Raw genomic sequence first — 18,149 nt, 5'->3', positions numbered from 1 at the left:
TTTCAGCCAAGTTGGCAGAAGAAAATGCTGACCTTGTACATTTTAGTAAACAATGAATACTTTACATTTGTAAATTTCATAGGTATCATATCAGCATTTCTAAATTGATGCAGTATATGAGAGCACTTTGTCATTGGGAGGTAGAGGGAACATTGGATGGTGTGACACCTCAGTGAGACGCCTGCCAAGCTGCAGACCACTATGAGAGAACAAATAACAGCTTTTTAGGCACCAAACATGGGGTTTTTCCAGTGGGAATATTAGTACATCACTTCTTTTCCTAAAAACCCTAACCCCCTAACACTTAACCCTGTGCCTTTGTGCCAAAACTTAACCAAATGTTAACCACAGCTTTGTTGAAATGTAAAGTTTCAACATTCAATGTAATGTATCTGTGGTTTGCAGAAATGTACAGTGCCAATCCTATTTTTCTGCCAATTATGTTTAATGTGAACAGATTTAAAAGCAACAAAAGCAAACTCCTAAATGACAGCTTATTGTTTAGCTTATTTTTTGTTTTTCCTCACATTTTATTTACTTCCAAAGGCTGGTCTGCCTTTAAAAGGCAATTTTCAGTTTTAAGATTCAAATACACTCACCTCTCAGTTTGCAGTGATTTGAAAAACATTATGATTTCAATGACGGCTGTGAAATGTCAGTTAGAATTCAAACATTTAGCACTGTTTGACCAGCCATCGATTGTAGGGCCAACTGCTTAGGTTGGGTTCACACTACACTATATCAGCGCAATTATAGCCCAGTGATTGTGAACAATGAGTTTTGTACCTAATAATCCACCATTTCATCTCGTGTGGTGTGTCATAGTAGACAATGACCGATGCCACGTCTGAAATACCTCATGCCGTCCCGACAGAAGGTCTAGCATGTTTGATTTTCTTTTTGTCCTTCACAACTTGTCCTGTCACAGCCGTCACTTTGACCAATAGAACACAAACGGTCTGCTGCTGTGGACCACTGTACGACGACAACAACATCCCAGCCTTTTAGATATTTCCTCGAGGGACGTTACCACACAGAGTGAAACGGAAAAATAATAGCGTAAAACAGCAGAGGATCTTTAGCATAATAAATAAGGATATAAGTAATAAAATTCACAAAAGTGGCAGGGCTTTTACTCACCACAACTGCAGAGGCTACCAGCTTCATTTGAAATAGACTACATTAGAAACGGGCCGTTATTTATTATTTCCTCCTTTTCTATTTTTTTTTTTTTTTTTCATTTTTAATCAGTTCCCGTTTGCCCTGTGAAAAATTAATGCATTGCGCCGTCATTTCAAACTCAACACTTCCAGTATCCGTTCAAAATTAAAAGTCTCTTGTAATTTTGAAAAGACGTGTAGTCTGGGATTTCTGTCGGCCAAGTCACAGCAAGATTTTATGACTCCACAATCGCCTAGTCTGACATAGTGACTGTATGAACGGACAAAAATGTCTTGTAGTGTTAACCCAGTGTTAAAAGAGCTGTTACATGATCCCATTGACATCAGCTAGTTGAGCTAAGCTAGGCTAACTTCAAACATAAACATAAAAAGGCAATCTATTAGGTTCACTGACTCTGGGTTTGTGGGAAAATTTGTAAAATTCCCACAAATTAAATGATCTTTCAAAAACTGACACATTAGCCTACCCTTAGCTCCTGTTTATGTCTGTCCCTGGCCTGTAGTGGACACGGCGCTCTAATATTAAATACTGAATGAAATGCCTCCCCTTTTACCTTCCTTAGAAAAGGGGGTCACACAATGCACTAGCAGCTTCAGAACCACACAACTCAAACACTTAACACCATGTGTTTCTATCTGCATTTCAAAAATGGAAAGAAGAGAGGAAGAATTCCAAAACCAGATTTCCGCCCAATTTGGGTAAATCTACCCCACCAACAGAAAAGCTGCTTGCAAATCTCCCCGTTAACTGAAGTTATTTGTTAGTTTGAGTCCTGAAATACTAAGTCGTTACTGTTGCTTTAAGCCCCACAGTCGCCTTGTTTTTTCATTCATTATTTCCTATTCATTATTTGAGCAGACACTCTCAAGCATTAAAGTCAGATACTTTCTGCACGCTTTGCTTTCCATTTGACTTACTGCTTGTTCATGTTACACTGCCTCAGCAACACATTTCCCCTTTAAAAACACAACATTCACAGTTTACGACAGCTTATCCTCCAGATCTGTAAATTAAATATGTGTACAAAAAATGAAGCAGAGAGGGGAAAAAGAGTGACATAATGAGCCAATCAACTCCAAAACAAAAAAATGTAAACTGTTGTTTTTCAAATATTCTCCTTTTTTGTTTTTCTTATAAGACACAGAAATGGAAAAAGGTGGTGGTATCCCAAAAAGACGGGAACCTGTGAGTTCATGACGCACACTTCATACGCAGAGGAAGAGAGAGAAAAAGAGAGAGAGAGAGAGAGAGAGAGAGAGAGAGAAGTTCCGTCCCTGTCATCTGCTTCCTGAACTGCATCTTTAGTCCTCTCTGATTCCCAGTTCTCCAGCTGGCATATGGTGTCTCTCTCTAAACAAGAGGAAACTGAACCTTTGATACCCTCTAAGAAAAAAAATAACAGCAGTTATATTACACAGAGTGATGGAAATAGAAACGTCAGTACTCATGGTCTTGAGGACTTACATTTGTTTCACTTACCATATACAGTATGTGTGTGAGTGTGTTTACAGTGTATGAGCGCATGTGTGAGTTCCACCGTATCAGCTCAAACACAAAAGTCTTTATTTCCCTTTTCCTAATTCCTCTACGCTTCATCTGGATATGTGCACGTCGCTCCCTTCAGTATCCATTCAGCTTAAAAAAAAATCATCATAGTCTTTAGAGAAGCTCTCCTTCGTCAAACCTTATGTTGATTCTGAAAAAGAAACTTGCTGTCAGACAAGACGTCACACCAAGCTCCTCGCTCTGGCATCTTCTGAAATGAAGCTCGAATGCCATCCCATCATCCTCTGGGTCTGGCATGTACCATCATCTGCCTTCCTGCCTCTCTGTCCGCCTGTGGGTCAGTCTACTCAATGGGGTATGGAGGAAGACGGGCAAGGGAGGGGAGAGGAGGTAATGAGGAATGGTGGTACGATAGGAGCAGTTCAGTCTCCCGGTTAGCATTTGAGAAAGGAGTGAGGACGAGTAAGGAGGAGGAAGGTAGAAGTATGGCGGTCGGTCGGTCGGTCAGTGGGGTGGGTCAGTGGTCTTACTCAATGACCATGCAGTGGGGCAGGTGCTGGGAGTAATATTTGAAGAGCTCTGCGGTGGCTCCGGGGCAATTGGTCAGCTCCAGCTCCTCCAGTTCCTGCAGCTGGATGAGGCCTGACAGACCGGTGGTGGTCAGCAGGGGGCAGCCTGGAGGGACACAGCAGTTGACTTTAAGCTCTAATGTGTATCCACTTTCTCTAACGATTTGCATTTCCTTTTGGTCAGGGTTTTAATTCAATTTTCCCAACAAAATGCTACATGACAAGTATTGAACTACATGTAATTGAATTAGTAGTAATTACATTTTGCAGTAGCTTAGGCCTACTGGTAGTTCCGTTACATTCAGATTTGCATAGTGATTGCTTTTTTTGTGTGTAGTTAACTACTAACACTACAAACGACTTTGGGCCATATAAGGAAAGAAATAATTGTTTAATTTTTATTTTAACAGTGCTTCTCTACTTTAATTGAACCCCCTACAATTAGACATACATATTGATTATTGTTATTTATTACCAATCGTCACAAGTCCAAGAATTTTCTTAGAATTTCGTCACCAGGAGCAACTCTTTGTACTAGGAAGCTTTGTGAATAAGGCCACTGATGTGGTTATCTAGGCCCTGTATTTCTAAATCTATGAAGCAGGCACTAGATGGCACTATAAGGCTCCAGAACAGGGGCTGGTGTTCATCTCATCCAGATACATTGTGGCTTGGAGCACATTTATAGACCAGCTATGATTTGTACAAACAAAAAAATAAAAAAAAGTCACAAAATATAAACTTTACATACTCTTACTATTCTGATTAGATTTGGATTCCCTTTGCCATACATATACAGTATGTTCCTGCTTCTTTACACATCATCTAATGTGTCATGATTCTGGTTTTTATTCATATTCTGTTACCTTGTGGACTTTGTTTTGGGGTTTTCTGTTTGTGCGCTTCCTTGTTTCATGTACTGTAATTCATTCATGTGTAATCCCTTTCCTGTTTTATTTTGTAGATTCTCTACTCATGTGTCTGGTGTGTTTTTTCACCTGTTTTCTGTCACTCCTGTCTTTCATCACTCTTGTTAGTCCTTCTCTGTAGGGGTGGGCAATACCACAAAATTTGGCTTTGATCTGATACCAAGTAAAACAGGGCTAGAATCACTAATATCAATACTGATACCAATCTGATACTTTTTATATTAAATGTGGCTTTTTTAATGCAGGGTAAAGCAGTATATCATGATTTATGAGGTGAATAATCAATCTGCTTAAGTAACAGCAAGTGACCAATTACCATTTCTACCATTTTTTTCCCCCTGTTAAAGGGTTTTTTTGGGGGGAGTTTTTCCTTATCCGCTGCGAGGGTCCTAAGGACAGAGGGATGTTGTATGCTGTAAAGCCCTGTGAGGCAAATTGTGATTTGTGATATTGGGCTTTATAAATAAAATTGATTGATTGATTGATTGATTGAAATTGAATTACAGCCTGAAAATGTAACATTACCCAATGCTAAAGATCTGATTTGACTAAAATATTAATTCCACTAGGCTATTATATATGTGGATATTTCTTGTCTGAGCCTCTCAAAAGAGACTCTGCCAGTGAACTCTGTCTCTGTGTCAGTGGTCTGGATGGTGAGGCATTTCCCTCCTCCTCCCTCCTTTACTGTTGCATCTCCAAGTTCTCTTTCTTGTGTTTTTTCCTCTTTCATTAATCCATCCCTTACAAACTATCTCCATTGATTGTCCGCGGAGAGCTAGGGTCATGCAGTACTATTCATTGTACAACTGATGGTCTGCATCAGCCCCCAGCAGTAAACCCCAGAGGTGGGAGGTGAGCTTACTGTCCTCCTACTGCCAACATCGGGTGAAAGTGAAACTAAGAAAACACAGCTGGATCTCAAGTAAGTTGACTGAGTGCAGACAACACAAAAGCAGTGGAGAAGCAAAGAGTGCATTTACTAGATGTATTCATGACAATGGAACATTGTTTGCTTAGTCAGTTTTACTCTTGAAATACAAATAGGTATGATGTGGAAGAGAGAATGTTGAGGAATGTTAGGATTGATCTTCAAAATGGAAACGTAATGTCGAGAGAATTGATATTTTATATTTTATTTATAATCGTTTCGCCCATTCCTACTTCCCTTCTAGTCTTCCCTTCACACTTATTCTGTATTAATCTTATTTGCTCCACCCTAGTGTTCCCCACCACACCCTTATTATTAGCCAATCCCCATTTCCCTCCTTTTTCCTATGTCCAGCTACTCCAGGTATGTCTTGTTCTTGTGATTTGTTTTCTGTGTTTATAGACCTGTGTGTTCCTTGTCAGTTTATCTGTGTTCATCCTCGTTCTCATGGTGACATTTCCTGCCTAGTCTCTAGTGTTCCATTTTGGATTTCTTCCCTGAGTTCATCCCTGTGTTCATCGTGCTTCTCTGGTTTGTTTCATTTTCGCTCTGGTTCTTCATTCTTTTGGACTTTGTTTTTTTGCCTGCCTGTTTGGACCATCTTTTTTACCAGCATTAAAGCTTGCTTTTTGTTGAAACCTTCAACCTGCCTACTGCTCTGCGTTTGGGTGCTTTCTGAACTGATTCCTGACATGATGCATGCAAGAACAACAAAGCTTTAAAGGATCGTTATTATGTTTAAAACGTGTCTCAGTGTGGATAGAATACAGACAGGTCAGGTCACATTTTAATAGCAGGGAGTATTTTCAGTCATAAATCATACCTGCAAGAGACAACAGGCGAAGACTCCTCATTCCAAACAAATGCTGCAGTCCAAAATCTTGCACCTTCACACACACACACACACACACACACACACACACACACAGTATTTGAACTAAAGAGTACCATAAAAACCCTAATCATTGTGACTCTTTGACTGACAAGTGAAAGAGCAATTGTTTGTATCACTTTTATATCAAAGCACTAACAAAGTTGATGCTGTTTTCTTGCAGTGATCATCATTAGTAAACAAATGTGTGCATGTTGTAAAATCAATTACTGTAGTAGACTCTGAACTTTTATAATATTATGTCTGCACTTACTTTAGTAAATGTGACATTGTTATGAGATAATGCAGTTCAGACTTTTCAGTGCTTAAAGGAATACCTCACCCACAAAGTGATCATTTCTATATCAATTACCCAACACGATACATTAACTTTGTTTTTTTTTCACATTCCTTCATAATCCAAAAAATTGAGGAAATTCTTGATATCAGTCAATCAATGATTTTGTTCCATGAACTCATGTCAAATACAATTCCAGTGAAATGTAGTCCTGTTAGTTCCTTCAATTTGTGTATTGAAAAAGACTGACCAAAGCCTCTCAATGTGTCGTTGACAAAAACTATGACAACATATTTTTTTTTAGCAGCAACTTTTTATCCATGGCGAAAACGAGACGATGATGAGCAAAAATTAGATCTTGATAACAAAAACTGAGATGAAATCTATGTTTCATTTTCGTTGACGAGACGTGACAAAAATGTCAGAGGTGGACTATTGGGATTGAAAGATAGATAAGTCAGTTTACAATGAACCTGGGTACAAATCCTAGTTGTCGCTGATGAGTTATTGGTGGTGTCAAAGTTTTTGAGAGCATAAATAAAGAGATTTTGAACCAGTGTGTGAGTGAGTAAGTAAGTATGTGCTTGTAAATCACCCCTTAAACCTGTCAAAAACTGCTGGAGAAATTACAGTTTGTAGGTGTGTAGAAATTATTTGTAATTGTAGAAAAAAATTGTCTAAATAAAATTTTTATACAACCTGTCACCTTGATTCTAATTTATGATACATGAATTAGCCTAGCTGGATTATTTTAAAGATTTAAAAAAAAAAAAAAAAAAAACTTATAGAAAACACAATGTCTAAAACTGGACTACAACTATGAAGGGAAAAAAATGACTAAAATGTGATAAAACTAATAAGCATTTTCATCTCAAGACTAAGACTAAATCTAAAAAAGCTTTCAAAATGAACACTGTGCATTACTTCCCGAACACACATTTATGTCAAAACTTACTATTTTAAAAATGTATGCATAAAAATATCGTGTCTGGGCAAGCGTGCGCCTTCAAACTCTTCTCATGCCTTCCATTGAGCATTAAGCATTGTGTTTGGGAAGTACTGAGCACATGACTGTATAAATGAGACTTGAATTATACTGCACGAGTTGTGTGAGAGTTTGTGAATGGATGTTTTGATATAGTTTTGCTGTTGTTAAACGTTGACCCCTTTGACTTCAATTTGTTGAAAATTTTCTTTGTTTTCTGATTCTTTGTTCATTGTGGAGGCATGCCAGAAAAAACTTTTTCATGAATTCAAGGTAACGCTGGGTGAGTCATTGATATACAAATGATCATTTTGTGGACGAAGTATTCCTTTAAACTGAACTATTACCTAACAATCCTGAAACTTAACTGTAGTGGATTGCAGAACAGGCGCAACTTACAAGACAGGATTTTCAAACCATAGAAAAATGGCTGTCTTAAATTATAGAAAATGTGAAACTAAACAGCCTGCATGCAATAACAAGCGGCAAAGATGTTAAGAATACATGTTTTATAATTTAAAAAAATGAAACTAAACCCTAATCACACACTGGTATAGTTCTTTAAGCCATTTTTGGATTGACAAAAACATTGAAAAATGCAGAATCCTCAGTAACAACCCTCTAGAGGCTGCAGTGTTTAGTCCAGAATATAAGAGTTGGCTGGAACCAGCTACAATACCGACTACTTTGCTATTCTTAGAGCCTTACGACAAGTTGGAGCACAAATAAAAAGCTTATGACTCTTATGACTCTAGGGGGTTAAGGATGTGCCAGAGGAGAGGTCATGAGATCATCAAACTCCATCCTGTCAGTAGCATGAATATACTCAGCACACTCTATACCAATCTGATGTTGGATATTTGTATTTCTCTATTGTCTTTTTACATTGCCTAATTGTTTCTGCAGCCTGGAATCTTGGATGACACATGATAAACAGTGCAACATCTGTTCATCTAAAATGCAAAAATGTCAAGTGCAGGGTTTTTACAAATGGTGAACACTTCTCATGCTCTCTTAAATCTTTGTGTGTGCATGTGTGTTTTGTGTTACCTGACAGCACCAGCGCAGATAGAGGCTCCTTAATGATGACATGGTGGACAAGTAGCCCAACCCAGTGTCTGTGATCCGCACACACCTGAAAGGAGACATAGTACACAACAATACACCTGAGTAAACTATGAGCTTTCTTATTGACTGATGCAATGCGAAACACTGCATTCACATACTCTCACTCTTTTAATAGCTGCAAATATATGGTGTAATTGCCATTTGTATAGTGGCTAACATATGTGCCATTATCAGTATAAACTCAGTGGTCAGGTTTATTATCTGCTGTATACCTGTGAACATTCTCAATAATACAAATGCAAAGGTTCAGTTGTTCGGACCACATGTGAGACTGGAAGAAATGTGATACAACAGCCTGGTGTTAACATGCATTTTGGTGATCTGAACAAAGGTGGACAGCCGAGACACATCACCATTCACACCTGTGTCTATCATAAGTCTCCAGCTGACCACTTGGGCAGCTGTGGCTCAGAGGTGAAGTGGGTCATCCACCAATCGGATGATTGGTGGTCTGATCCCCGGCTCCTTCAGTCAGCATGTTAAAGTATCCTCAGGCAAGATACTAAACCGATACAAAATGCTGTTCCGTCGGTGTGTGAATGGTTACTGAGTAGCAGCTGGCACCATGTATGGTAGCCTCGGCAACCAGTGTGTGAATGGGTGAATGTGACATGTAGTGTAAAGGGGCTTTAAGTGGTCGGGAGACTAGAGAAAGCACTTTACAAGTGCAAGTCCATTTACCACTTCTTCAAATTTTGTTACTGCCTGCATTACACTAGACAGTTATTACGACCACACTCGATAGCTGCCAAGTCCCCAGGAAGTGCGCTGGACTTTGAAGACAATTTAACATATACCCCTTTTCAACAGTCATGTGCTAGCTTGGCTTGGTTTGGTTTGGGCCGTCAGCCCAGTACAGCGGGGATTTGCATTTCCATTACAACAGGGCTACCTTCTTGAGGGTGTGTCTTAAACTGATGACGGCTTGTCTTGAGTGATGACGTTTAAAAGTAGAGTGCAAAGTCCCCTGTTATTTTTGCTACATTAGTTTTTCCATCACACAGCAGGGCAGGTATAAGAAGTTTACCTGTTGGAGGTGAGCTGTTTGCAGAGGTGCAGTAAGAGCTTGCTGTCTGCAGCTCTTCATCAAACATCTCACTGAGGCTGATTCTGCTTTCACTTTCCTCCCTGCTGTATCATTACACTTGTCTTTATCGAAGAGAATCTACTAACTAAGTTCCGCCAAGTCAGTAATAACCAATTTAATTTCCTATAGATTCTTCACAATAAAAGTCCCGTTATTTTGTATGTAAAAACTTTTATTGTGAAGCAGTAAAATAGGAAATGTTGAGTTTTCAAGCAGCAACTTCACACAGCTTCAGCAGATACCTAAAAGAAAAAAACGGGATGCAGGAGAGAAACTAAACTCCAGTTAGAAGATCCAGTTAGAAGTACTGACAACTGAACACAGAGACTTTTAAAGACGCCTTTCTCTCTTGTCAGACAGAGATGAGTAGAGTCCATAGACTGCAAAAATAGTACCAGAATACCAGAATTTGATCCATTCTGTTTGATAACATTTTTAAAGTTTAGAGGGGCCACAAAATCAAATACCATCAAGTTAGTGGAGGGCTAAACTGGAAGTTAGCTGCATAGCTGGAGAAGTCTCTTGCGCACCTGTTCTGTGGGCCCAACGATGCTGAAGCAGAGTGGAAGATTCGGGTAAATTTACACATGGAAGTTGAAATTTTTTGGCTTCACGTAGCACTGGGCAACTTTCATCACCACCTCCAACACTGTATCCACTTCACTTTATATATCCATGCTAGCTGCTCACATAGCACACATTGCTAGCTCACATTGCTAGTCACATTAGCAGTTGTGTCAGTACAGCTGAAGATATCTCTTTCAGCAGAATCCAACATGTCTCTTTCCATAGGGCAAAACAAAGGTGGTCAGGCAGCAACACTTCATCCAACTCATCGTAAAATGGGCATAAGATAGTGTTCGTGCACTGTCACCAAAACACCCACCATGTCTTCGCATCAGGACGCATTAGCATTAACGCTTCGAAAAATATGTGGTCAAATCCATCTGAGACCACCTCAGCAAGTAGTTTGAGTGACTGAATCACAATGTGTCTTGGTGGTCGTTTACACTTGTATTTGGGGTGTCCACTTGTGATCAGATCACCAAAAAGGCATGATAATAGCAGGTATAAACAGGGCCATCACACTAAATGAATCAGATCTATGGAATCACAGAATAATTGATGGTGCTTGATGGCGCACAAGAATCTTTTAAGTTTACAAAGAATAGTGAGAGGTCAGAAGAGAATGGACAGGAAGGGGACAGTAACTCAAATAACCACATACGCACATAACTGTGTACATAGTAGATCACAGAGGTCAGCTAAGCACATGGAACTGAGGCTACAGTGACAGAGAGAGTCCTTGCCCACAGGTCTAATGAATCCAAATTTCTGATGCAAATTGCAAATGACATGGTCCAAATGAGGCAAAAAACAACATGAACCCACAGATACACCCTGTTCAGGATGGTACTGATGGTGTAACAGTGTGGGAAATAAATATTTGGCACAGACTGGGTGCTTGAACAGCAACTGAGCATGGTTTAAATGCCACAGCCCGGGGGCCTGTACCATGAGGACAGATTAGTGAGTCAGCTAGCTATCTTTGGGTTTAACTCAGGTTTTCCAGTATCACCAAGCTGCCTCATTTTTGACAAAGGTAGATCACCATGGTAACCTATGCTGCTAGCCAGCTTGCTTCAAAGGATCATATCAAGACCTGCCAACAGCCCAACCACTGAATAACCAGCTCATGGCAAAAGATGGAGTCATCATTCCACCCATTTCCTACAGGGACATAAGCTCTGATTTTAATATAAAGTGACAAGTTATAAACTGCAGTAAATACTTGTATAGATCGGTCAAATCATTTTCCTGTTCCAAGCATTCTGCTCACACTCTGGTTTTAAGATAGAGCTTCTAAAAAACATGAATAGTTTAGACACTAATATTCTTTCACTCCTGATGGGATTGTGCTTTTACCCTCTTATTCCAACACTGCAGCAGAATAACACAAGATGAATTTGTAAAGATAGCTGTAAATAAAAACTAGACCCTCTATTGTCCTTTATTAGAAAAAATACTCCACTTACTGTTAATGAGCTCCCATGGTTATAAATACCCAATTTTAGTCAGATAGACCTCATCACACATGAACCACTTTAATTTTCATCTCTGCTTTGGCAGCAGAAACAGTCTCATATTAGTTTCATAAGGACTATAAGGAGATAGCGAAGTGTTTTCAGGTAACTCTATCCTCAGTTCGTAATGTAATTAAGAAATGGCAGTTAACAGAAGCTGTGGAGGTCAATTTGAGGTCTGAACTTTCTGAGAGAGCTGCCTGTAGGATTGTTAGAAAGGCAAATCAAAACCCTTATTTGTCTGCAAAAGACCTGCAGGAAGATTTATCAGACTCTGGAGTGGTGGTGCACTGTTCTACTGTGCAATGACACCTGCTCAAATATGACCTTCATGGAAGAGTCAACAGAAGACAACCTTCCCTGTGTCCTCGCCACAAAATTTAGAATCAGAAGTTTGCAAAGGAACACCAAAACAAGCCTGAGGCTTTTGGAAACAAGTCCTGTGGACTGATGAAGTTAAAATATAACTTTTTGGATGCAATGACTCAAAGTTATGTTAGGAGAAAAAAGGGTGCAGAATTTCATAAAACAGACACCTGTCCAACTGTCAAACACAGAGGTGGGCTGATCATGCTTTGGGCTTGTGCTGCAGCCAGTGGCATTGGAAACATTTCACAGGTAGAGAGAAGAATGGATTCAGTTAAATTCCAGCAAAATCTGGAGGCAAACATCACACCATCTGTAAAAAAAAAAGCTTAAGATGAAGAGAGGATGGCTTCTACAACAGGACAATGGTCTTAAACACACCTCGAAATCCACAATGGACTACCTCAAGAGGAGCAAGCTGAAGGTTTTGCCATGGCTCTCACAGTCCCCCAATCTAAGTATCATTAAAAATCTGTGGATAGACCTCAAAAGAGCAGTGCATGCAAGACGGCCTGAGAATCTCACAGAGCTAGAAGCCTTTTGCAGGAAGAATTGGTGAAAGTTCCCCAAACAAGAATTGAAAGGCTTTTAGCTGCTTACAAAAAGTATTTAGAAGTTGTGATACTTGTCACAGGAGGTGCTACTAAGAACTGACCATGCAGGGTGCTCAAACTTTTGCTTCAGGCCCTTTTCCTTTTTTATTATTTTGAAACTGTAAAAGACTGAAATTAAAAAGTAATGTTGTTTAGAATATTGAAGAAATGTGTCATCTTTAACTTCATGCCTTTTGGAGATCAGTTCATCTTCTACTTACTTAACTACTCAAAGTAAACAAAATTTTGACCAGGAGTGCCCACACTTTTGCATGCCACTGTATGTGATTAAATAGTTTACATTAAACCAGCAGATGCTCAGGGTTGGATATGATAACAAATAAACTCCAGACTTTGAACTCCTGTCTTTGTTGCAGTGATCTGCTAGTAATGAGATCATGGTGTGAGATGCCATATGACATTTAAAAAACTTTGAAGTGCCTCAAAGGACACCAGCCATGTTATTTCTTTTCTAGCAAGAAAATGAAATAATTTGCATCATCGAGAAACTTAGGTTCAATACCAGTTGGGTTATGTTACTCATATTGTGATAAGTAACTAAGTTGTGTAAGTCAAGTCAAGAATATTTGTAGAGTACATTTGAAAACAACAAGTGTTGATCAAAGTGATTTACAAAGAGATGAGTAAATAGTTTGATAAAATCATAACACAAACAAACACAGAGCGTCCATGTGGTGAAAATACAGTGAAAAAACCTCCAATGTCTGTCAGTCCCTCTGGGTATTGTTAATAGTTTCCTTAGGGTCAGCCCAGTTGCCAAAAAAATGTTAGCATTATATGTTTCAGCAAACCACTGATATATTCTATTTGCACGGTATTATGTGCCAGATACAGTACATTGAAACTTAATGTTTCAACAATGCTGAAGTTAACGTGCAGTGCTGATGTAATTTTACCATCAGTGTCATTATCAAAGTAATGAGGAGGGTCCCTCTAACACTGGGTCATCATTCTGCAAAGGTATTTTGATAAATAGTTGCTGCTGTTACTACATAAACAAATAAATCAACTGCTTTTGGAAAGAAACTATATTTAAAAAAATACATTTGTCAACAACATTTGGATATAAATTCTTAGTCTAATTTCTCCCTGCATTTCCAGCCTGCAGCCTTGTTGCTAAAGGAGGCAACATTTGCAAGTAGAATTGATGAGCAAGTCCACTGTTTTAAACTGAGCTCAGCAGAAGTGTCATCTTCATCATTACAGAGCTCCGTTACCCTGGAACACACCCTGCTCTGTGATTTATTTTCAACCACTTCCCATCTGCAGCACCACAATGTGTTATAATGACAAGTCTCTGTATGGACTGTGTTAGTGTATTATTGTCCTCTGTGTATCTACTGTACATTTTTTGTATGAGTTAGTCACTTCAGTATACCAAGGGTCATGCTTCAGTTCATTGCATTTCTTTTGCTACCAAATAAATATGGATTGGTCCAATAAAACTGGACTTCAACCCGAGAGAATGCAGTTTGTGTCACACGAGAAACCAAAAGTTAACATTGCTTTAAAGTAACATTACGTGACTTATATACCCAAGTCTTGTATAAAAACCAAAGGTCAATGTTGTTTCAATGTAACATTGCGTATCTTACGTAAGTCCTTAATGAATCCAAGTCAATGCTGTTTTAAAGTAATGTTATGTAATTTACATACATCACACAATTACGTCACTCACATGATGTATTTATGCCACATCAGGTTACGTTACAAACGTCCTAACTTTGACCCAAAACATTATCTTTTTTTTTACACCTAACCAGGTAGTTTTGTTGCTTACACCTGTTTCACAGCAGGAGCCACATGTTACAATGTATTTCAGCTGTGAGTCACATCGAGACACTAAGGGTGCCCTGTGCATCGCTATGAGATACCAAGGTGCTTAACAAAGCGCAGGTATTTGTTGACCTGGGAATGAGAACTGGCTGAATTTTAATGCAGCCCAGTGCAACACCTTCACTAACCATGACCTCAGTGTTAAAACATATCATTAATGTAACACCTCTATGATACTGTAAACAACAAACTAACATTATGGGCATCATGAAAATACACTTTCTGGCAGAGGAGTTGTATTGGATTACATTATACTGTATAGGTTACACAAATTAAGACATACATGCACTTAATGTTACACTGCTGTGGATGAACTATGATGCATTTTTTTTGGTTGCGTGTCAATAGCCTCATCCACTTTGGATCCAGCCTAAGATTGGTAAAATATCTAGATTCACTGATGTATACATTATTGAAACCTAAAAGTAGTGAGTGTAGAATGGCCAAAATACCATCTTACCCATAGTAATTATTTTGAAGACTACAGTTTTGGCTACTCTGCCCACCTCTGCACATCAGGTTTTCACAGGGATGAAAGCACAGTATCACTGACCTGTCCAGCACCAGTTCTTCCAGTTTATGCAGGTCACAGGCTATGTACTCCAGGGCCATGTCAGTGATCCGAGGGCACCAGGACAAGTCCAGGCTGCGGAGCTTACGCAGGTTCTCAGCAACCAGCTCCACACCATCGTCAGTGATCTTGGAGCAGCCGGAGAGGCTGAGGGCAGTCAGGTTGGGAAGGCTGTGCACCATGTTGACCACACCATGATTGGTGATCTCCCAGCAGGAGTGAAGCCGCAGAGTGTGGGTGGTGTAACCCTGTGGGTGGAAGGTAATCTTAGATTGATTATGTAAGTGAATAAAAGGAAATTGATAACAACCTGATACGGCTTCATTATTATTGAGGATGAGTCTGTCATGGGTCTTTAAGTGTAACTCCACTCTGAACAAAAATCTACTCCTGCGTGGCTCTCTTTGACCTCTAACTTTTGGATATGCTGCACCTGTGGCACCATCCATTTTTTATTTATAAACCAACAACCTTCATACCTGTTTCTCAAAATCTCAAAATAAATCAGTTAAAATCTTTTCCTGGATACAGTCTCAATACCAAAAATCAGACACCTTCCACTATATGCATTTTCATTTAACTTGGCCCTCAATATATTTAATTTAATTTAATTCCTCACTTGAATCAATTGAGCAAAATATCACCAGACAATCTTCTTCATATAATCCCTGAAATTGAAATAAATATATTTCACATTATTTTTTATGAAACTAATTCTATAAAACTTTTTTTAACCTTTCCTTTAATACTCAGTAATTAAACTAAAAGTTTTTGAAACTGTTCCAGTATTGAGAGAGAACACTGCAGCCATAGCAGTGAGCAGGCTGCGATGTAATTCCTACAGGAAATTGTGCAACGTCAATTTATGTCCATTTAAAGTGCTTGTTTTTGCCACTGACCGGCTCAGATTGTTATTTGAAGCATCTGACCACATTTAGGAAAGGATTCCTATAGAGAAATGAAATGTTCTTTTTACCTTTCACTGATCCAATCTGTTTATTCACCAAATCTCACTAAAGGAAAAGTCTTGAAGATTTTTCCACATTTTTGAAATCAACTAAATATTCAGCCATGACACAAAACAACATTAGATAACATTCAGCTGCACCTTCTGTACTCCACCACAACAAACTCTTCCAGGCACTCTTCTTCCAACTCTCGCTAACATTTCAATTGTTTTGTTCCAGTAACAAATCACCTCTCCTGAGACTGCAGAACGAGACTTTACCTTGAGTGAGACTTGGTCACAATAACAAACAGACCATTGGGAGGTAAAGAAAAATGTTTAATTTCTCTGCAGGATCCTCTCCATAATGCTGTCAAACAACAATGTGAGCCTGTTAGTGGCAAAAACAAGCACATTTAGTGGATGTAAACTGACAGTGCTCAATTGCCTGCAGGAATCTCATTGCAGCCTGTTTCACAGTTGTGAATAGTGGACCAGTTTCAAAGATGTTTGTTCCAATTGGTCACTTCAACACAAAAACATGGGAAAATGGGGTCTGGGATAAAAAATACCAAGGATAAGTGGGTATAGCTAATGCATGGAAGGATAAATATGCTTATTAGGGATAAGAACTTTACGGGGATAAAAAATTGTCTGTCAACTCAAAATCACTTGATACCCTCAATGAGAATTAAGGTGTGTGTGGATGTGAATGGTATAGTACAGAGCTACTGAGTTTGTCTTGTGACATCCCACCTGTTTGGCTGTGAAATAAGCCATGGCCGTGTCAGTGACGTGGTAGGCCTGCAGGCTCAACTCTGATAGGTTGGGTAGGAGCTGTGAGATAGCAGCAATGGCGTCATCGGCCACATTGATGCAGTCACTGACGCTGAGGGAAGTTAGCCGGGCATTCAGACTGGACCACAAGCCAGCCTCTGTGAAGTCGTTACAGCCCGACAGTTCAAGGTGCATCAGGCCTTGCATTTGCTCCAACATGACCTGCGACAAAAACGCCAGCAGAATGAATCACTGATGGAAACAATTTGATGCTATATTAGATACAGTGCAAGTACCAGTGAAAAGGTGAGTGTATATTTAGCCCCCTCTCATTCTCAGGGCAAATACTGACACTCTGTCACAATACTCAGCATGCAATATCGACGCCGAAGGCATCCTTTAGCGTCTTTTACTCCAATGTAAACCCATCCACGGCAATAGCTGATGCTGAGGGCAACTGACAAAGAGCAACGAAGTCCTTGTAGGGCAGGAAGAAGGGAGGAAAAGTGGATGGGTCGAACAAAACAAGACTTTCATCCAGGAGACTGCAGCCCTGTCACATGTGAAACTAAAGGTCAATGTTGTTTTAACGTAATGTCACACATTGTACACACAGTCACTGCGCACTGACATCACTCGCGAAAAGTAGTGATGTAATGAAAAAGGCTCAAGGGATGGCAATGCAGTTTGGTTTCAACCCTTTGTTGAACAAAGAGTGCCAGAGTGGACCCAAAATAAAGAAAATAGTTCATGAAGCTTAGTCTGCCATTGCTAGTTGAAACCAAACTGCATTGCCATCCCTTGAGCCTTTCTCATTACACCAAGAGCGCCATCTAGTGGGTTCAGCAAATACAACTGGTTCATTAAGCTTCATTTGGACATCACTAGCGAAAAGTTTTTACGTCATGTTACATGACAAACATACTTATTTTAACCCAAATCACAATCTCTTTTTGAAACCTAACCAAGCCCGCAGGAAGTACACTGGACTTCGAGGCCACTTTGGCATAGTGGCCAAACCTTGTAACCACAACTTCTCAGTCCGTCACTTGATGTTATAGGGGCCAAAAAGACTTCTTCCCATCGACTTACTTTGGGAAAGAGATGTCTCTAAATCAGTGGATACATTTTTATGAGTGTCACAACCCCCACAGTCAAGCAGAACTGCACGATTAATCAACTGCAATTGTTTTACAACATCCCCCATGTGTTACTATGTGTTTCAGCTACAGACTGTATATAAAGATGGTCAACCCTTGTGAGGGTCCTAAGGACAGAGGGATGTCGTATGCTGTAAAGCCCTGTGAGGCAAATTGTGATTTGTGATATTGGGCTTTATAAATAAAATTGAAAAATATTGAACATGACAGTTCCTCAAAAGTGAAGCCAAAACATCTGGATCTGGCTGGCTGCAGTATACGTCATGAAGCCTTCCATGTTAGCAGATGGGTAATAGGCCAAACTAAAAA

At 39.5% G+C, this 18,149-nt stretch overlaps 1 protein-coding gene across 2 annotated transcripts in view; it reads right to left on the bottom strand.

The window, feature by feature from the left end:
- Positions 1-1,221: 1,221 nt before the first annotated feature.
- fbxl16 (F-box and leucine-rich repeat protein 16) overlaps positions 1,222-18,149 on the bottom strand; it is a 48,781-nt gene continuing 31,853 nt past the window's right edge. For both annotated transcript variants that reach the window (XM_033645169.2, XM_033645170.2), the window contains exons 3-7: positions 16,660-16,902; positions 14,940-15,205; positions 8,322-8,406; positions 5,941-6,004; positions 1,222-3,363 (exon numbers count right to left, since the gene is read on the bottom strand). In XM_033645169.2, coding sequence (XP_033501060.1) covers positions 3,215-3,363; positions 5,941-6,004; positions 8,322-8,406; positions 14,940-15,205; positions 16,660-16,902 — 807 coding nt within the window. In that variant the 3' untranslated portion in view covers positions 1,222-3,214. The remainder of the gene's footprint in view (positions 3,364-5,940; positions 6,005-8,321; positions 8,407-14,939; positions 15,206-16,659; positions 16,903-18,149) is intronic.

Source organism: Epinephelus lanceolatus, chromosome 18 (assembly GCF_041903045.1).
Source record: "Epinephelus lanceolatus isolate andai-2023 chromosome 18, ASM4190304v1, whole genome shotgun sequence".
Lineage (NCBI taxonomy): Eukaryota > Metazoa > Chordata > Actinopteri > Perciformes > Serranidae > Epinephelus > Epinephelus lanceolatus.
This window is presented reverse-complemented; position numbering and strand designations above follow the sequence as displayed.